Source organism: Raphanus sativus, chromosome 2 (genome assembly GCF_000801105.2).
Source record: "Raphanus sativus cultivar WK10039 chromosome 2, ASM80110v3, whole genome shotgun sequence".
NCBI lineage: Eukaryota > Viridiplantae > Streptophyta > Magnoliopsida > Brassicales > Brassicaceae > Raphanus > Raphanus sativus.
This window is the reverse complement of record NC_079512.1, coordinates 27,084,504-27,105,926: the sequence shown is the minus strand read 5'-3', so window position 1 is coordinate 27,105,926 and position 21,423 is coordinate 27,084,504. Positions and strand designations below refer to the sequence as shown.

At 38.0% G+C, this 21,423-nt stretch overlaps 4 protein-coding genes and 1 non-coding gene across 5 annotated transcripts; 4 read left to right on the top strand and 1 right to left on the bottom strand.

Annotated features, from left to right (window-relative positions):
* The first annotated feature begins 602 nt into the window (after nt 1-602).
* On the top strand, nt 603-5,043 carry LOC108842696 (uncharacterized). Its single transcript, XM_018615686.2, has 12 exons — nt 603-764; nt 1,006-1,133; nt 1,217-1,279; nt 1,387-1,508; nt 1,608-1,723; nt 1,827-2,631; nt 2,746-3,477; nt 3,627-3,848; nt 3,931-4,026; nt 4,108-4,302; nt 4,392-4,505; nt 4,617-5,043. The coding sequence occupies exons 1-12, from the start codon at nt 664-666 to the stop codon at nt 4,875-4,877; spliced, it is 2,955 nt and encodes a 984-aa protein (XP_018471188.1). The 5' UTR covers nt 603-663; the 3' UTR covers nt 4,878-5,043.
* A 270-nt stretch (nt 5,044-5,313) lies between these two features.
* Nucleotides 5,314-6,609, top strand: LOC108826009 (E3 ubiquitin-protein ligase PUB23). The gene has a single exon (XM_018599378.2). The coding sequence runs from the start codon at nt 5,457-5,459 to the stop codon at nt 6,402-6,404; it is 948 nt and encodes a 315-aa protein (XP_018454880.1). The 5' UTR covers nt 5,314-5,456; the 3' UTR covers nt 6,405-6,609.
* Nucleotides 6,610-9,315: 2,706 nt separating this feature from the next.
* LOC108842920 (L-gulonolactone oxidase 3) lies at nt 9,316-11,923 on the top strand. Its single transcript, XM_018615972.2, has 3 exons — nt 9,316-10,091; nt 10,650-10,905; nt 10,989-11,923. Exons 1-3 carry the CDS (start codon nt 9,420-9,422, stop codon nt 11,813-11,815), a joined length of 1,755 nt encoding a protein of 584 aa, XP_018471474.1. The 5' UTR covers nt 9,316-9,419; the 3' UTR covers nt 11,816-11,923.
* A 92-nt stretch (nt 11,924-12,015) lies between these two features.
* On the bottom strand, nt 12,016-17,173 carry LOC108842919 (protein EMBRYONIC FLOWER 1). Its single transcript, XM_018615971.2, has 8 exons — nt 16,917-17,173; nt 15,882-16,056; nt 15,591-15,766; nt 15,364-15,486; nt 15,222-15,284; nt 14,132-15,147; nt 12,501-14,057; nt 12,016-12,301 (listed from the first exon to the last, which is right to left on the bottom strand). The coding sequence occupies exons 2-7, from the start codon at nt 15,974-15,976 to the stop codon at nt 12,534-12,536; spliced, it is 2,997 nt and encodes a 998-aa protein (XP_018471473.2). The 5' UTR covers nt 15,977-16,056; nt 16,917-17,173; the 3' UTR covers nt 12,016-12,301; nt 12,501-12,533.
* A 3,889-nt stretch (nt 17,174-21,062) lies between these two features.
* On the top strand, nt 21,063-21,165 carry LOC130508921 (U6 spliceosomal RNA). Its single transcript, XR_008943105.1, has one exon. It is a non-coding gene; the product is annotated as a U6 spliceosomal RNA (small nuclear RNA).
* The last annotated feature ends 258 nt before the right edge of the window (nt 21,166-21,423 follow it).

The following is a 21,423-nucleotide window of genomic DNA, read 5'->3' as shown; positions in this document are numbered from 1 at the left end:
GATTTCAAGGAAATTCCGAAGAGAAGCAACATCACATTCGAATGATCTCTTTGAGGTACTATCTTACTCCATGGACTCGAAAATCTAGAATAAGAAGATTCAAAATATTAGAACTATCTTACTCCATGTTATGTATAACACGATCTCTTTTTCACTTATAAATTTTTTTCTTAGATTTTCTATTATTTTCTTTCACAAACACTTATGATGGCTCATGAATAAAATAAAAAAATGGTTTGTTAAAAATATAAGTAATTACAATAAGTCACATGTTTTATCGAAAGGAGACAGAGTTAATAACAACATTAATAGAGTTTATTATTCTGTTTATTTTAACATAACATAAAACATGTTAATCTTTTGAAGGTTTTTGTTAAAAATATTTTCAATTTCAAGGTTTATTATGGAAACGTAAAATTTGGAGGTTTAAAGTGGAAGTGCTTGCCACTTATAAGGTTTTTCATGGGATTTTCCCATTCACTTATCATCCATAAGCAAAAGCCAAACCGAAACTACTGAACCAAAGCAAAATTACCGAACCGAACCGAACCGAACCGTACCGAGCCGCTTGTTAAAGCTCTCCCTCCCTCTCGCACGACTTCTCTTCCCTCTCCAGATCTGCTGGTACCACTAGCAGAAGAAAAATTAGTAAGCGATCTTTAAATGGCGATGGAGATTAGGGTTTCTCTCCTCCTTCTCATCTTCTTATCATCTGCAGTTATATCTTTCTCCCTTTACGAAGATCAAGTCGGCCTCATGGATTGGTAACTCTTCTCTTCCTCATCCGATTTCGATTAATAAAAAACAGCTGAACAAACTTCGAAAGCGCGTACTTCTGCTTAGTGAACTCTTCGAGAAACGTTTCATCGAACTATAGCTTTCGCGCCAATCAAATTAATCTGTGTCTGTGATTTAGTATGTTAGATAGATCTCATTAGCTAGAATCCAAATTGATTCACCTATCAATAGTGAGTTGGAGAATCACTGTTGTTGTATTTGCTTTAGGCACCAACGGTACATCGGGAAAGTGAAGCACGCAGTGTTCCACACTCAGAAGACTGGGAGAAAGCGTGTTATCGTCTCTACCGAGGAGAATGTTGTTGCTTCTCTTGATCTTAGACATGGAGAGATTTGTAAGACACTGTGTCTCATTCCCACATCTCTCTTTTACTCCTTCTTTCTTACTCTCTTTTTTCTTTATATGGTTTTGGTGCAGTTTGGCGGCATGTTCTTGGGACAAATGATGCTATTGATGGCGTTGATATCGCCTTGGGAAAATGTAGGACAGTTATTATATCATTACATGTGGTGTTTCAACACTGTGTTTGCTTTCACCTGCCATAGTCTTGAACTCTGTTTTGTTGGATTCGAATTTTTTTATTACAGATGTTATCACCCTTTCGTCACAAGGAAGTGTGTTAAGAGCCTGGAACCTTCCTGATGGCCAGATGGTGTGGGAAACGTCCCTGCATACCGCTCAGAGTTCAAAGTCACTGTTATCAGTACCGGTTAGTAATATAAGCCTATCAGTACTGATAGTTATCTGAAATCTTAGTTGTGTTAGCATATTCTTTGGTTCTTGCTTATGAGTCACAGCTCTTTTGCAGATAAATTTGAAGTTTGACAAGGACTACCCTGTTCTTGTTTTCAGTGGTGGGTACCTTCATGCTGTCTCTGCTATAGATGGTGAGGTCCTCTGGAAAAAGGATTTCACAGCGGAAGGGTATGACAGCCTTCACTTTATATTTCAGTGAGGTTGCATGTTATAATGCTTTTGGCGATTCTTTATACTTACTCTCGCTGTTGCTTCATGGTGCTTGTCGCAGGTTTGAAGTTCAGCGGGTTCTTCAACCTCCTGAAAGCAGTATAATTTATGTTCTGGGTTTCCTTCATTCATCTGAGGCTGTTGTTTACCAGATTGATTCCAAAACTGGAGAGGTAGTGGCACAAAAAAGCATGGTGTTCCCTGGTGGATTCTCTGGCGAGATTTCGTCAGTTTCAAGCGATAAAGTTGTTGTTCTTGATTCAACGAGGTCAATTTTGGTTACTATTGGCTTCTTAGATGGAGTTATTAGCTTCCAGAAGACCCGTATTTCAGATCTTGTTGAGGAGTCTGGAAACGCTGAGATTTTATCACCTCTTCTTAGCGATATGCTTGCTGTAAAAGTCAACAGACGCACTATATTTGTGAGGATTGGGGGCGAAGGAAAGTTGGAGGTGGTAGACTCATTATCTGATGAAACCGCCATGAGTGATTCACTTCCAGTTGCAGATAATCAGGTAGCCTTTGCCTCAGTACATCACGAAGGGAGCAAGATTCACCTCATTGTGAAACTTGTGGATGACTTGGATACTGTATTGCTTAGAGAGAGCATCCAAATGGACCAACATAGGGGGCGTGTACATAAAGTTTTCATAAACAACTATATCAAGACAGACAGGAGTAATGGATTTAGGGCGCTTATCGTGATGGAAGATCACTCACTCTTGTTACTGCAGCAAGGGGCGATCGTTTGGAGCAGGGAAGAAGGCCTGGCTTCAGTGATTGATGTTACAACGGCAGAACTCCCTGTGGCAAAGGATGGTGTATCAGTGGCAAAAGTAGAACACACTCTCGTAGATTGGCTTAAGGTATAAATGTTCTTAAGCCTCTATGTTGGATTTTCTTAATTTTCCTGGAGATGTGACGTACTCTTCTGGTTTTCTTACTCTGATCAATTTAGCTTTTGCTGTTTCTTTTGGAAGGGACACATGTTGAAGCTCAAGGGATCCTTGTTGCTAGCAAGCCCAGAGGATGTGGCAGCAATTCAAGAAATGAGGATGAAGAGTTCTGGGAGGAGCAAACTTACCCGTGACCATAATGGCTTCCGGAAATTATTCATAGCACTTACTCGAGCTGGAAAACTTTTTGCTTTGCACACAGGAGATGGGAGGATTGTCTGGTCTATGTTACTAAAATCTCCTAGCAAATCAGAAGCCTGCCAACGCCCCAGTGGTATCAGCTTGTATCAGTGGCAGGTCCCTCATCATCACGCCATGGACGAGAATCCCTCTGTTCTTGTAGTTGGTAGGTGTGGATCAGATTCAAGTGCGCCCGGTGTACTTTCATTAGTAGATGTGTACACAGGGAAGGAGATTAGCTCATCTGGTATTGGTCACTCTGTTGTGCAAGTTATGCCTCTTCCATTTACCGATTCAACGGAACAACGTTTACATCTGATAGCTGATACTGAGGGCCATGTCCACTTGTACCCAAAAACTTCAGAGGCTCTCAGCATCTTTCAACGCGAGTTTCAAAATGTATATTGGTACACTGTTGAGGGTGATGGTGGTATTATCAGAGGACACGCCATGAAGAGCAGTTGCGCTGGTGAGACTGCAGATGAGTACTGCTTTACCACCAGGGAACTATGGACTGTTGTGTTTCCTTCAGAATCAGAGAAAATTATTTCAACACTAACACGAAAACCAAATGAGGTATAAATATTGGTTTCTAAATCAGTTCTTATCATGCTTGCTAGTGTTTTTTTGCGAAATTGAGTATCCGTTTCTTGGAGTTTTTACTCTAGAATATTAGAATAGAAGTTTATCTATTTACCATGACTTGTGTACGATTGTATTTCCAGGTTGTTCATACACAAGCCAAAGTCAGCACAGACCAAGACGTGCTGTATAAATACGTATCAAGAAACTTGCTGTTTGTGGCCACTGTGTCTCCAAAAGGCGCTGGTGAGATCAGTTCAGTTACACCAGAGGAGTCAACACTTGTAGTATACCTCATTGACACGATTACAGGGCGTATACTGCACCGTTTGTCACATCAAGGCTGCCAAGGACCAGTTCATGCTGTAAGTTGTCATACTATTTCATCTCATTTCTTTTTAAATGGATTAAATGCAAACTCTCTTAACTCTTCAAAATTGTTTGCAGGTATTTAGTGAGAATTGGGTTGTTTACCACTACTTCAACCTTCGAGCTCACAAGTACGAGGTTACGGTCGTCGAGATCTATGATCAGTCTCGGGCGGTATGTATAACTTCATTACCCAAAGCATTTTATCAAATGATGTTAGTGTTCGTCATCACTCCGTGAAACATTAATTTGCAGGAGAACAAAAATGTCTGGAAACTCGTTCTGGGAAAGCACAATCTAACAGCACCAATCTCGTCATACTCTAGACCAGAGATGTTCACTAAGTCACAGTCATACTTCTTTGCTCAGTCCGTGAAAACCATCGCGGTGACATCAACAGCAAAGGGAATAACATCAAAGCAGCTTCTCATTGGTACCATCGGAGATCAGGTCTGTAGATTATACATATCATATATGCGTAGATACCTCCATAGATTGGAAAACTGATACTCAAAAACTGTTCCAATGAATGAGATTAGATATTGGCACTTGATAAACGATTCGTGGATCCACGCCGGACACTTAACCCCTCGCAAGCTGAGAAAGAAGAAGGAATCATCCCTCTTACCGATTCACTACCCATCATTCCTCAGGTTCACTCATACCCTTTCTGTTAGGATTCTGCAAGCATCTCCCTGGTTTGGTTCCTGTGAAGTTCTTTTTCTGAATGTGTCGATTCTAATGCGCTTTGTTGCATTTCACAGTCATATATCACACACTCCCTCAAAGTAGAAGGTCTAAGAGGCATAGTAACAGCTCCGGCCAAGCTAGAGTCAACAACACACGTCTTTGCCTACGGAGTGGATCTCTTCTACACAAGGCTTGCTCCTTCGAAGACCTATGACTCGCTGACCGACGATTTTAGCTACGCACTTCTCTTGATCACGATTGTGGCACTTGTTGCAGCCATCTACATCACCTGGGTTCTTTCAGAGAAAAAGGAACTAAGTGAAAAATGGAGGTGATTGGATCCTTTAAAGGTTTATATACTTTGTTTTTTTTTACAGTTGTAGTGATTTCTTTGTTGGTACTCCTAGAAAGAAAAAAAAACATTGGTTTAACCTTTGATGTTAAGGCTTTGGAAACTGAATAATTTACATACTCTAGCTTGTGACTTTGTCACGTTCATGAGTTTTGCGCTGAACCTTCCGAAATTTTGAAGTTTATAGAGGCCTCTTTGTCTGTTTTTGCAGATTGGTTTAAGACCAAACCAGCTGCTTTTGTCGTCTTCAGATAATGATTTTAGACTTTAAAAAACAAACCTGTCTTTATACGTTAAATAATTACCCTAAGCTCTATTCACAATCTAAGATTCGTCATCTTATATTTTCTTGGACAATGCTCCCATATACCAACACACGCACATCACATGATTACACGATGGTATGACATTTTACGGCTTTAATAATACGAGTAATAATCTTAGGGGAGAGTACAAGTGTTAAACGCCTGACAAATTTGGTACGAATCAATGATTTTTCTTACTATTTAAAGACAGACGTTCGCTTCACTTCCCAATACCTCACCTCCTCTCCACCCCAGCGATGATGAGAGCAAACCAGAAACCGAAATCCCACGCGCCACCGCGTCCTCTCTTCTCCTGTGGCTTCTTCCGCCGCTGCACACAATCCGTCCTCAGTCCTACCTCTCCTCACCAACAGCCTCGCCGTAAGCCAACCACCACCACCACCACCACCTCCTCCTCTTCATCCTCCTCGACCTCCACTTCTCAAAGCTTCACTCAATGGCGTTTCCCTCATCATCTCGATCAAACTCCATCCACCGCACCACCTCCTCCTCCTCCTACTCGTCCTCCGCCTCCTCCGCCTCTCCCTGTCTCCACCACTCTCCAAGAAACCTACCAGATCGCCGAGCTTCACCTCGCGTCCGTCTCTGACTCCGACAAGCTCCTCGCTCTTCAGCTACTCGAGCGGGTCGTCGTACCCGACCCGCCGTCCGACCCGACGTGTCCTCCGGCTCTCATGCGAGGCCTGGTCTCCTGCCTTCGCAGCAACAGGATCGTAACCGCCAAATACGTTACCAAGATCCTCCTCGCGCTCTGCCTCGCCGAAGGTAACCGCCACGTGGCCGTCGAGGCGGGTGCAGCTCGAGCGGTGGTGGAAACTGCGGCGGGGCTAGAGAACTCTGCGGTGGAACGCGCCTTAGCTGCGCTCGAGCTCATGTGCACGACGGCGGAAGGCGCGGCGGAGGTTCGTGCTCACGCGATGACGGTGCCGGCGATGGTGGCGGTGATGGCGAGATTGGCCGGGAGGGGGAGAGAATACGCCATAAGCATACTCGCCGTGGTCTACGGAAGAGGAGGAGCATTTTCCGGCGAAGAGATTGCGGTGGCGCCGGCGGAGGAAGTGGCGAGGGCGGTGGCTCTGGCGCTGGAAGGAGAGTGCACATCGAGAGGAAGAAGAAAAGGGGCCCACCTATTGAAGACCCTCGAGGAATATGGACGGTTGGATCTGAGTCAGAATGGGACATAGGAAAAATAAAATCCGACGGCTGAGATTATGTCAGATAAAATAAATCTGAACGCTAGTTTGGGGTCACGGGCTTGTTGTTCTTTTGTTAAAGAAGTGTGGGCCTTCTACTCTGTCTCCCCCTATCCATGTGTATATCTTATGTCTTATGTATTATTTGGAGAGTCCTTTCTTCCTAAATAAATTTATTTAAAATCGATTTATTTTTGTTGAATGATAGATATGCTGAACGACCCAAAATCTTATTTCTGACAAAGAAATTATCTTTGATTGCATGCACCATCGCTTGTTCTAAATAATTTTATTGTGAAAGTAAAAGGTTAGAAGTGAAGAGTAAAAAGAAACGATGTTACTTGGTGGGGATAGTTTGGCACATTACCTTTATACATTTTTTCAGTATGTTTAGTAAAAAGTAATAAAGATGGTGAATCTGATTGGTAACATGCGAAATGGGGGTTTCATAGCTGTATAACTTTAGTTAGCTAGAACGTGTACAAACATCCTTATATTCAATCATAGCATCTCAGGCGTCAGTATAGATACAACTAACCATTTGCTTGAGGTCTGATGAAGTTTCATTTTTCAATGAGAAATGAAACTTCATTTCTTATACTTTAGAAATAAGAAAACTCATGTGTTTTTGCCGAATCATGGATTGGTCATTTTCGACTAACTATTGGTATCAACGTACGTGGTGGTCTCTCTGTTTATTAGATGAGAGACAAGCCCACAGAGACCAGAACATGTTCAGGTCATTTCGTATACATAGCAATTCTAATACTATACTATATAACACCTTTATTAAAACCTACATATAATATATTATTTTATTTTTAAATTTTCAGGTCTAACAATTCTACACTCAGTAATCAAAATGATCGACGCTTATAATAAGAATCAGATTTAAAAAATTTTGCCCTAAGTAAAAGGTACTATATATTGGTCTACCCAATAATATTATAACTGATGCAAACGAATGTACTGTTCAACAAAAAAGTAACACCTGACTTACATACCTTGCACCTACATTGTTTGACCTAGTACACGTTCATGTATTGATGTATGTATATACTATACACTGTTGACAAAAAAATGTATATACTATACACTGATACACATACTATACAAATTTCACATCAACAAATTAACCAGGATAGAATAAATTAACCAAAAAATGAGTTAGCATTACTCCTACCTTTTTAGTTTTTGTTGATATCGCTAGACGCTGGGATCATGGCAAGTAATGACGAGATATTTAACATTTCAATACTACCTAATAAATAATTATGTCCAACCTACTTGAACCATAATTTTTTTTTTTGGGAACCATAATTTGGTTTGCGATTAATTATATACTCGACCTGACATCTGTCTTCACACAATTACACAACACAGTCTCAAAGCAACAAACTATCGTTTGATAGAAATATGGTCACTTCAGTATAAAATAATTCAGCATTCAGTGCAAGGGTCACTCAGCAGGTAAGTTAACAATGATCCACTACCGTTGTTCGGCGAGCAACGAGAACCACCATTAATCGTAAGTTCGTAACAGATTTTTTTTTTTTTTTTTTTTTGTAACTAGTTCGTAACAGATTTAAAGCATACAAATTGTTTGTTTATTTAAACAAATGTGAAGTAGTTAACGAACGCCAAATTATAGACATCAAATCCAATGGACGCACAACTTACATTTTCTAAAGTAACTTTATAGATCTCTCATCTGATGAAACCATATATATATATATGAATAGCGTTTATTTAAATAAGCTTGAAAAAACTTTAAATAAAACTATATATGATTTTTTATTAAATAAAAATTATAAGTTTTAAATTCCCTCGGTAAGTATTCTTATTATAAAAAAGTATTCCCAATTGACAATATATTGTTTGGATTTTTAATTTGATTAATATATTTTTAATTCTTATTGTTTGGATTTTTTTAATCTCAAAACATACATAATCAAGAAGGAGAAAAATTGAATTATCCAGCAAATTCACCCTCATCTATATAAAAATATATTAGGATGAGTTAATCCGACTAAATGGTGCGTATTTAGACAAATATGATATGATTTTATGTTTGAGGGTTTAGACCTTCGCATTAAATGATCAATCCGCAATAAACCATTAGATGCAAGGTATGGACCGGTCGGGCCAAGTAGTTCTTAACTTAACCATCAACATGTAAAAATAGGTCCTATAGGAGCTGCCTCGGAATGGCATGAGGGTTCTTTCCCACAAATTAATATAGGTTGGCCAAGGGCGAAAATGACTTTAGAGGGTTTGTTTGCCTTTTACTCCATGACAATGATGGTACCAACAATGCTCTGGAGTCGTAACCAACGAAATCATATTGTATTAATCTAATACTCTTATCACTTTCTGAATAAGCAATCACCAATGTCAATAACTTGTGTATCATAACCCTCGCCCGAATTATTAATTTTATGTCTCGGAGGTGGTGTAATATCTCTAGAACACACATCCATTATTCTATCGATGTTATTCACATCATTAACTACTGAATAATTTATTTTGATGTTAGTAAATATTGATTAACATCGATATCTTATATATCTTAGTATCTAACTAATGAAATCATTCGTACTCTTTATAACCAACATTACATGCTTTGTTCTTTCTATAAAGAACACACACATACAACATGCTTTTTTGTACTGTGTTGTCAGATCAACTCTTTTGTCAACTTCCGCCTTTTCGCTATTTAGACCTATTGTTTTTCATATGTGACACCAATTCATCATATGATCACATAGTTCTAAAATTTAGTTCTTGACCCAGATCTTAGATTATAGAAAATATTAATTTCTTAGATTTTTAGGATAAAGCACTGGTCAAAAAAGAAAAAAAATAATCATAAGATTTTGCAAATCACAATTAATATAAAATAGCTGGCAATATTTGTTTCCTTCAAAGCAACGATTTACATTTCCAAACGCCTCGATCTCTTCTAAATAAGTATGAGTGCCGTCCACATAACCTCTCCGTATAATCATGTGTTTTTCTCATACACTATCTCTTTCAGTCTTATGTCTCCTCGTCACTATATGGACCGTCCGTTCCGTGCCACCACAACCACCGGTTCGATGCGACAAAACCGGCTGCACCGTCTCGAACGCTTACGGCGCGTGGCCTGACCGGAAAAGCTGCAACGCGGCTAACATCACATACCCAACAACGGAAGAAGAGCTACGTAAAGCCGTGGCTTACGCGTCTGAGTACAATCTCAAGGTCAAAACCGTAACCAAATTCTCTCACACCATACCGAAACTTGCTTGTCCTTCCGGTTCAGATGCAATGCTAATCAGCACGTCGAAATACAACTCGGTTATCGAAATTGAACCGGACCGGTTAACGGTTACGGCAGACTCGGGAGTCTCGTTGAGAGAGCTGATAGATAAAGTGGAAGCAGCTGGGTTTAGCATCGGAACTTCGCCGTATTGGGAAGGAGTGAGTATTGGTGGGCTGATAAGTACAGGGTCCCACGGAAGCTCGTGGTCGGGACGAGGCGGTTCGGTTCACGATCACGTTGTCGGAATCAGCCTTGTGGTTCCCGCGAATTCATCTGAAGGTTACGCCAAAGTCATTAGAGTTGAAGAAGGAAGAGACGACAAGCTTCTTAACGCCGTTAAAGTGTCATTGGGTGTTTTAGGAGTCGTCTCAAAGGTATAATACCGTTTTTAAATAGATGAGGTTTAATCTCAAAAATATTTTAAATATACAAAATTCTTACAAATTAACAAAATATTTATTAATTTATTAATAAAAATTTTCGTCATAAAATATTCCGAAAGTTCAAAACACGGATCATAATCTAATATATATATAAATGTTATACATTTTACAATAAATATAATAACAAAATAAATATAATTTTTTTCCAAATATATGTTATCTATATTAAAATGCTTAACGCTAATTGTTAACAACAAACTCAAACCAATTATAATATAAACTAAATTATTAACAAGATAAATTACACAAAGCAATTATAACAAAACTAATTAAGCTATATAAAAAGGAGCAATATGATCAAATAAATAGATAACATTATTTTTATTCAGAAAATATATAAAACTAAATATTTTATTAGTTTATGTGTATAATCTAAAACGTCACTTGTTAAACATTTGTTAAAAAACCGGAGATATATTATAACTTGACTAGTTAACTGTTCTTTGTATTTTTACAAATCATTGATTAAGTTTGAATCTCATTATGCAGGTGAAGCTTTCGATAGAGAAAGCATTCAATAGAAGCATCACGTATAACTTCACATCTGACGTAGCTCTTGAAGACATTTTCATGGAACATGGCAAGAAATTCGAGTTCGGAGACATAACTTGGTATCCTTCTAGAAAAACTGCGGTTTACCGTTACGACTTCCGATCACCGGTCAACGCCTCCGGCAACGGAGTCAACGATTTTATTGGTTTTCAGTCCAACCCTATCTTGATCTCTAAAGGGGTTCGAGCATTAGGTTAGTTCATTTTTCTTTTACTAGTTTACCATATCCGGTTTAGTCAGGTTTAGATAAAAACGTGGGATTAAAAAATGTTGCAGAGAAGTCACTTGAAGCTAGTAAAAGCGAGAGTGGGAAGTGTAAGACGGCTGACACTACGTTGGCCTACAAGAAAGTAACCGGGAACGGTTTAAAGAACAGTGGTTTGATCTTTACCGGATATCCGGTTATCGGCAACCAAGGAAAGATTCAGACATCAGGGTCTTGTCTTTACTCATCCTCCATGAGAATTGATGTCTCTTGTGCTTGGGATCCGAGATATAACGGTCTTTTCTTCTATGAGACGACAGCTATATTCCCGTTATCTCGGTTTAGAGACTTTATCATCGACGTCAAGAAGCTAAGAGACATGAAACCCGAAAGACTTTGCGGGATTGATATCTATAACGGCATCCTCATACGTTTCATCAAGGGCTCAAGGGCTTATCTCGGCCAAACAGAGGATTCAGTGGTCATTGACTTTAACTATTACCGAGCTGACGATGCCTTGACCCCCAGGTTAAACCAAGATGTGATGGAGGAGATGGAGCAGATGGCGTTTTTCAAATACGAGGCAAAGCCGCATTGGGGGAAGAATAGGAAAGTGGGTTTCTTTGGCGTGAAGCAAAAATATGGACCTAACTTTGACAAGTTCTTGGAAGTGAAGAACAAGTTAGATCCTAAAAAGATGTTCTCTAGTGAGTGGTCAGATGAGATTCTTTTTGGACGAGAAGGTTCCAAGTATGATGGATGTGCACTTGAAGGGAACTGTGTGTGTTCAGAAGACAGGCATTGTAGTCCTTCCAAAGGTTACTTTTGTAGACAAGGCCTTGTTTATACACAAGCTAGGGTTTGCAGATTCTCCTCCTCTCAAGTTTCAATGGCTTAATTAAAAATTTGTTGTTTCCAGTGACTAATTAAAAGATAATATGAATGAAAATTCATAATTTTCGTCATCAAGATCATTAATAAAATAAATATAGAATTGTTACTAAGATTTATTGGCTATCCACAGATTGTAGGATGCATGTTAGTCGATATATTCTCTATGAATCATAAAATCCGTATTAAACTTCTTTAAAACGAATATTTGAAAACATGTGGATACTCCTATCTTTACTAATACAAAATATCAAACACAATGAAGGTCTGAAAATATACACACAGGCTGAGTGTTTCCAAGTATACCTTAACAAACAAACATAAGAGAAGAGATGTGAAGAGGGCACACAAATCTAAGAACTGGTGTCTGGATTATTCGTGATTTCACTAGAAAAAGGAAATAAAATTTCACTTTCTGTTTCCTGTCTGACTTATTCTTGGTTTCAATGTAGAAATGGTGTGAACTCTTTGTAAGCCCTCTTCCTCTCACCATCTGTTTCACATGTAGAAAAAAACACCTGTCTAGTTAGAAAGGGAGACCAAAGATTCTGAACCAGAGACTTATTAACTAAACTTGAAAAGAACTCATTTCTAATTCTAACTAATATGACTGCAGAAGACACACTACCAAAGAAAGGTGCATGAGCCAAGAAAATTCAAACAAAACAAACTATATAGTCCTAGCAACTTACGGGCACATGTCTCGTCCACGTTGTATATTATCTCTAGACATTTTCTGTAACTGGACGAACAGCCTTCATAGTCTGGTTCAGTGCATCTTGCTTAGACAAGCTTGGTTTTTTCTTGTAGATCGCGCGTTTTCGAACCTTGAGACTCTCACCCGTTAACATGTAAACATTCCCAGGTTCAGCAATGGTGAAATCAGCCGGGTTTCTACTCACGCTGCACACAATGGGTCCGCAACTGTTCTTTGGAGGCCACGCGGAGGCATTATTACTGCAGCTCTCTGCTTTTCTGTTCTGTTTCCTCTCTTTATCCATCATGTGAAACTTCAAAGGGAGCTTCATTGAATCTGATGCCCCTAGCAGCTGGAATCTCCCTTGGTCCGGCTCTTTTCTCTTGGTTTTATTCTCTTGATGATGAACCCATGGAGCTTGTGCATTTTGAAACGAAAACGAAGACGCACCGAGCGGTGGACCGATGGGGAAGCTCTTGTTGTAATAATCATAAGGTGACTGCTTGGTTGGATAGGCTGCTGTCTTACTAGAGTCTCCTGTTTGAATCTCTACACGTTCCTTGGGCTGCTGGTTAACAAGTGGAAAGTGTCTTTTAGTAGCATTAGTGTTTCCCTGGTGGTCAGAGGGAGTACTGTTTGGTCCAACCCGAGGATCCATAAGGCTGAGTAGATGCAACGCAGGTATAGAACTATCACTAGAGAACGCCTCCACTGGTCTACTATTATTAACTCCACCACCATGTTTGCACCCAAACGAGAACTCTGAAGTACTAGGCCCACACTTTTGCTTCCCGTTGGCGGCGGCGGAGACAAAGTTGAGGTTCCATGTATTGTCGTTTCTTGGTGGTGGCTGTGGAAGCATACCAAGCTTCGTTGACGGATCCATGTTGAAAGAGACTGGCGTATGGTGATGACACTGTGGTGGTGGTGGTGGTCTCATTGAAGATGCCCATATTGGATGAGAAGCTGCTTCTCTGTATTGGTGTGGACCACTCTGGCAGGTGTTACACGGACGTAGTACCCTATATGGGGGCTGAGTAGACATAGTTGGGACGTTACCAAGCCACTGGCAGGTGTGACCAGAGAACCTGATGGAGCTAGCTCGGTTTTCTTGTGGAGGAGGAAAGATCCCAAACGGAGAAGGCACATAGGGTTGACTTATGGGGAAAAAGTCAAGAGACTTGATGTGTTGTTGTTCCTCTCTCCTTGCATTAACGCTTTCAAATGGTTTTGGTGGTCTTGATGATGTGTTGTTGTCCTCCAGCGAGGCTCCGCTATCATAGGTTTCATTGAGATCAATCAATAGAGTGTTCTTGGGTTTGTGTGTTGTGTCTTGTGACGTCTGTTTGTTGTTGTTGGTAACGTCCTCTTCTTTGTCTGGAAGGCACCTTTCGTATTGGTTCTTGGCCAAGAGCTCGACAATCTCCATGGGAATATCGTCGTTTTGGTCTTCAGGAGTATTCTCATTTCTGTCATGGCTTTGCCTTTTGGGTTCCTCATGATGTTCTTGGAACATTACTGTCTTCCCCTTTCTGTCAGCTCCAGAAGCATCCTGCCAAGTAAAACCAGTCCCGTTACTATACAGAGCTTTACCTTAAAATCATGTAAAGAACAAAGCGTTTTTACCTTTTGCAACACAGAAGATCTATCTATAAGGTTGTTGTTTCTGCTGAAGTCAACAGCATTCTCTACTCCTGGTCTCAACCATCCACCTGTGTTGGATTTGGAAGAGGAACCAAACTCTCCAAGACGGTTTGCTTCTGCATCTCTTGATCTCACATGATCATTATTCTCTGGCACATGCAAAGAAATCACCGGCCTAGTATCATTAACCTGAGGGATACGTTTTCTAATATACCCTTCTGAAGCTAAACGATCGTCAGTATATTGGGAACTAAAGCTGATCAGTGTACTACTCTTCCCGGTATCTGATACAGGCTTATGTTTCTTCTTTCTTGATAGGCTTAGCTTCTTCTCTGTTCTCTGAGCACTCAGAGGACAAGGAACTGATAAAGCAGTACTCTTACTAAGAAGATGATCTGCATCAATCTTTTGTGAAGTTTCACAAGGAAGCACTGATGGTACAAACTCGTCAACAACCTGGAACCTTCTGTTCTTCTGCTTACCTTTAATAAGATCTCTCTCAAACCCACTGTCACTTGATGTACTATAATCTTGATCAGATGCTGCGCCGACAGTGATTAACTTCCTGCTCACATAGTTGTTTTCAGGCAACACTTTTCTTTTTCTACCCCTTTTCGAAGAAGAGGGCTCTTCCTTTCTGATGTTGTTGTCACTAGTACCGCCACTGGTTTTGGTCTCTGGTTGATCAAGCAGCTCGCTAAGTCGACGAACCTTGCGAGTTTTCCTACGCTGCAAACCAGTCATTGCAAGGTTTATACTCTCTGATGACCCGTTGTCGCATTGGGTTAGAACAAGACTGTCTCTATGGTTCTTGGTGGCTTTAGGAGGCGTATCCTCGACCAAACCAGCGATATCAGATGATCCAAAAGTTGTCACAGCTTGAACACCCACGTTATGTTTCTCTTTCCAGCTGTTAATATCTGTTGCTTTAGCTCTCTTGTTTCTTCCTTGCTCTTGGCTTGCGAGCTTTTTGGCCTTGTTCCTAACTGTAGTAGTAGCTGCAATTGTTTGAGGTATACAAACTTAGTTCATCAGCACACTTTTAATTTGATTGACCAGAGAAAAATTTAACCTCTCTGATCATTCTTCTGAGATCTTTTGCAGTTTCCTTCCTCAAACTCCTGAACAGCATTACCTGCAAGAAAATGATAATATGAAATGACTATATGCCTGCTTTGGATTATTGAAACTAAAAGAAGAAGATGTATGTATACCTGTAATATCATCAGTTCTCCTTTCTTTCTCCTGATCATTAATAGTTAGTGAATTCAATTTGCTTCCACTGATATATCTCTTTTTCCCGCATAAACCTCTCGAGTTTGGATGCAGTCCACAATCTAAAAGCAAAACCACTCACGTGTGTAACCTTCATCTCTAGCTAGTATATATATGAAACACCTATATATAGTAAACAATATTTGGAAATGAGTACTATATATACCTTTTGTCTCATCAGCATTGATATCTCTGATGCAGCTCATACAACGCCACCATCTAGACTTTGGAACAGATAGCGAAGGAAGAGAATAGCTTTCTTGGTCCACCAGAATAGCACTCTCCTCCGGAAACGGCCAACATTTTTTATGATCTCTCTCACGTGTTTCAGCTACGTATCCACTGCATCAAATTAAGAAGAAGAAAAAAAACTCGATATATATTCAATGCATTTCAACTTGTTACCTTTGCATATGGAAATGATCACATATATAAGGTCAAAATATAGAAGACTCACCGTATGGAGAAATGATCACATTTTACCATATCAATCTCGTTGGCGGCGCCTGCAAGATCTATGGATATTGAGTTGATCTTAATAGAAGATCCCATTGATTTTGCTTCAAGAAGATTTTATATGTCTTAGTGATGATTAGCTAAGTTTCACCATTATACTCTCTACACAAACAGAGCTGCAAAAATAAACACGTGCATGATAAAAATGTTCCTTAACATCAGAAAATGAAAATAATTAAGTTGTGATGATATTATTGTTGCATACAAAGAAACAACGCTTCAAATCTTTACTTCCCATATATACGAAACCCACATATAACTCTAAACTAAGTTATGGAATATTTAAGGCTAATTGACACCGTTATATTCATACTATTCCACATGAATATCAACATGAAATAACATTACATATACAACATCCAACTACCTTATAAAATTCCATTGAAAATTAAAGTTTGAAAACCCTAATGTCTACATAAAATCAAGAACGAAATTTCACTCTAGCATCCAATTTTCATAAAACAAAAATTAATCAATAAACATATATCAGTCAACATTAACCTAAACTAAAACACCAACCTAAAATTAGGGTTTTCAGACACACGAACATGACCAGAAAAAAAAATAAAGGCTGACCCGTTTCAATATAATCTCAGAGTTACTAAGAAGAATAATATTAATCTCGAGTAAATTAGGGTTTAGAATCAAATTATTTAAAAGCCAAAACACAGATAATAAGACACTTAAAAAATTAACCGTATGTGATTAACAAAGATAACCGAAGACCCACTAATTAATACGGGCCAGATCTATCCGCACGTGAATAGTCCGTGAAAGAAATAAAAATCTAAATAAAAAAAAAGTAAGAACAACGAGTTTTTTTTTCCGAAGAAACGTATAAATGAACAGTGAAGAGCCATCGAGGAAAAAAATACGAAGTCAGCTACAAGTCAAGGTAAATCTCTTAACGCAAGATCGAATCGTATCTGAAACCTTAAAATCGAACAGATCAGAGATTCATGTCGGAGACACGCACCTGGGAGAAAATCGGACCGGAGTTAATCAGAGACGCGAGATTCGAGCTCGATCTTAAGCGGCAAGGGGAGAAAACCGCATCGGAAGATTGAGAAGCTTGTGGATAAGAAGATTAGCTTAGCTTCGAGTGTTGATTCGTCGGGAGAGCGTAGAATTTGACTGCGAATTTTCGTGAAACCCTAAGACGACGTTAAGGAGAGAGAGAAAGGGGGAAAACTTTTTTTTGTAGAGAGAGACTGTTGAGAAAGAAGAGAGAGAATCTGAAGCTCTTTTATCCTTGAAACGAGGGTTTATTTTCATATAAAATAATAATTATGATATGAAAAATTTAAGCTGATTTTTAAAATATATAAAAACAAGAGACCTATCTCTGGAACATTACATTGCCATGTCACCATCTGGTCTGTTTATTACCAATTACACGAAACAAGATTACGTACCTCTCCACATATTGTTCGACACGTATATGTAAATATAGCTCAATATAGTTTTTTTTTTTGGGAAATGAAAAAGATATATTTCTATCTGTGCGATATTTCTCATTTTTAGTGAAAAATCTAAATATCAATACAAATAGCTTCATTAGGGTAACAGGTATCGTAAAAATTAAATAACAAGATCATATAATTTATTATTGTAAGATTTTAGTGTTTTATTATTTAAGGAAACCAATATTATTTCTATTATTTACGTTTAAAATAAAAATTCTATAGACGTTTCTGTGTTGTAGGATGAGGCACAAGAAACGAATGAGAATTCTCCACGTGGCCGCTATGTGCGGTTCTTATCACAACCCATTTGTTGTGGCCTGAAAAAGAAAACCCTAGGCGCGTGGTTGTCACGGAAGTTTCGTCCGCGGCGCGGATCGGAAAAGGGAGCGTCGGCACGGAGGAGGAGATTGATTGGAACGTATGGTTCACGTGGAGGAAGAAAGAGTGGGGGAAATATGGGACCAGATAGACAAATAAAAGCCCTAAAAGCATGATAATATTGTATGGGTAGGTGATGTTACCCTAGATGAGCCCATTTCCTCCATAAATGATAATAATATTAACCCTAACATCTTTTTTTCCCTTTCAAAAATTTACCGCAGTAAATAATGAAGATCAGGAATATTGGTTCACATAAAACCAGTTTCTTTCTCTTTTTATTTCTTATATATATATATATGTATATATGTTATAATATGTAGATCAGTAGATGTATTAGTTTCTGTTTTTCGGTGGTAGATTTACCAACCTAATGGGATACCCTATGATGTAAGCGAACTTTAACAAAGAAAAAAATCCCACTTAATTGATGTTGAGTCGTTGACTCTATTTTGGATATCAAATTTATGGTTATAAACTTATAATACATATTTACATTTGACTGTTAGACAGCTAATGCGTTTTTTTGTCTAAATTCCCATGTTCTGGCACGTACACACGGTTCATGAGCATCATCAAGTTGTGTTAATTAGATCTTTTCAAACGTGAACTAATACTAGCCTTGGTGAAATCAAACTACTATACCATGTACATCAAAATAAAAATACCAAAAAATAAAAATAAAAAATACTGTATCATGTAAATCTATATACTGCCTCTCAGGAAAAATATTATACATTTTAGATGAGTGATGGCCTTCAGACTTTAGTGGGCTGGTACCCTTTATAGCACATCTCTCTCTCCTTGTTATATTGTATTTTTTATAATATTCTTTCTTTGGTAAATTGGCTATTTATTTATTTTTCCTAGTTTTGTCGGCTTTGGTGTTTTGTAATAATATTCTTTCCTTAGAAATTTAGGTTTGTTGCTTTAGTCTATTCGAGGAAAAATACTAATCTCCTTTCTCTCACTGACGTATATGATATATGTAGCTTACTTTTGCTAACATAATATGAAATTATTTTGTTTGCCGCAAATTAATTATGGGTTTGACAAATTGTGATGTATAAACCTGAACGTGTTAGTGATCCATTTTGAAAATTTTGGATCCAACTATTACCTTTTTAATTACGAAACTGCTCACTACATAACCCATCTAAAGCCATTAGCTAATTTTCAAAATGTAATTACATAACTTTATGCAAAAGGAATCGAGCACATATTCGTAATGATCCTCTTTTTTCTTGTGGATAATAAAGCGCGGAACCTATCTTCAACCAACCAAACATTTTATCTACACCGTATAAATCAAGATTCATGTATTTTTCAAAAAATCTATATGGAAATATTATCCCCTATTTTCTGAGAACGTATTTGTAACTCAAGAAAGGAGATATAATATATAATTAATTGACACACTATTAGGTTTGCATACGTGCATAACTCCGCATTAGTATATGTATCAAGAAGGGATATAAAGTTGTAAACCAAAGCACATATAAGTTACATATATTAATTAAATATATGTATGTATAGAAAGAGAAAGAGAGAAGCGGTAGAAAAGGGCAATTAAAAAAGAGGTCTTAGATGAAAAAGGACAGCTTTAAGGAGATGCTTTGGCCACCAGTGATACCATCATTTAAGCTTTGCATGTGCCTCTCTGTTAGCATCTCGACAACCACATCAACCTTCTCTCTTTCTCTCTCTCTCCCCTTTTTAACTCTTGGATTTTTACTTCTCACACACACCCCAATATCACAATATATATTTACATATATACTCAGTTTCATGCATCTAGGTGTAGCACATACATATCTTTCAAATCCCTTCCAATTTTTTGCTGTGTAAATGTTAAGATAAGAAGTATTAACTTAGGGTTGATTTTGGGTCTCTTCGAGTTTGTTTGATCGTCGAGTAACAAAATGTGTGCAACTGTTAAGATAAAAAGTATATACCTCGACAATTAGTTGGAAAACACAATCTTTTGTCATGAATGTTTGATACATCCTCTGATGAGAGCTTGGTATATATATTGAAGATCCGAAATTTATCAATTATAAAACTGGGTAAGTGATAAGAGTTTCTTCAGCTTAGAGTGAACACCAGACACAATGGAGCAGATTCAAATTTAAAAGCTCATTAATCAAGTAAAGAATGGCAATCTTGCCTGTTGATGTGCATCGTGGGCCATATAAGACTATTCAGATATTGGCTATTCGTATTTAATTATACAGGCATTCTTGTGGGCCACTAAATTCCTTATAAGCATTCGAGCTAACTAGTAGTTTATGCCCACAGATATACACTTGCGTACGGTTCACTTTGTTGAGGTGTGTTAGCTCCTAGACGACATTCAAATCACTTATCAGAGATGTGTTTGGCTCTACGGAGGGTACAAACATTTTATTATAATACCTGTACGTAAACAATAAATTCCCATATAGTTTTGGGACCATAATCTCACTAAACTCATGACCAACCTCTAATTATTTAACTATTAAGGGTAAATCATTTTTACCGGCAAAGAGGACAACGCTTTTACCGTTTTAGGTACAGAGTTTACATGAGATTTTTGAAGAGAAAAAATGTTCAAACTTTTATCATTCCAAGTACATACTAATTCTGATTTGTAGTTTCAAATAAAAAACAAACACACTAACACGTAAACATGAAAACAAAAGCAAACAAATAATAGAACCGCAATAGTATCTAACCAATAAATTATTTTTTTGGTAAAATCTAACCAATAAAATTATTCCTTCTGATGGGACAATGTAATATTTTTTTTTTCATTTAGTTGAAGGAGGACGCTTTGAAGGGTTTTATAACTATCGTGTGAGACAATATATATATATATATATATATATATATATATATATATATATATATAAGCCATGTAAGTTTAAACTAAGGAGCGAACGATAGTTCTGTGTGAAACAAAATCATGCGATATTTGTGTGTGATTTCCGATGTTAGTTTTAAATTTTATGAACCACAATCTCCTCTCAGCTTTTCTTTCGCTAATGATAATGCATGCAAGTGTGCATGTGTGTGTTCGTTACGTACTTTTATTTAACTAATCATGATATTACTAGGTCGTAATTATGGTGGAAGCATAAACCCTCAAGCCACTATTATCAATTAACTCCAATTTTCCACCAAAACATGGAAATAACCGCTTGTGTTGTGTGTCCAATATCTTTAATACTGACTTCCCGAAATTATCTTTGATATGTATAGACTTGTAGCAAAAATACGAGAGAATGTAACAAAAAATGGTCCCTTCGGGGACATCCGATAAAATTGAAACGATACAGAGAAGATTAACATGGCCCATGCGCAAGGATAACACGCACAAATCGAGAAATGGTCAAAAAAAACTGATCGACTTATATCAATATTTATATATGTGTAGTTCACTAAATCTTGATGACATTGATTAAATAAAAATTATATATGTTTGAGGTCTAAAACTCTCTACATCAACATGTTTTATTTTTTCAAGAAATGTATTTTTTAGCAAAAAAAAAAACTCTCTACATCCATCTTTTGGCAAAAAAAAAACTCTCTACATCTTAACCTGTGTTTAATTTATTTTCATAATTCATAACTCCAAAATTATAAGATCCCTATCGAGTC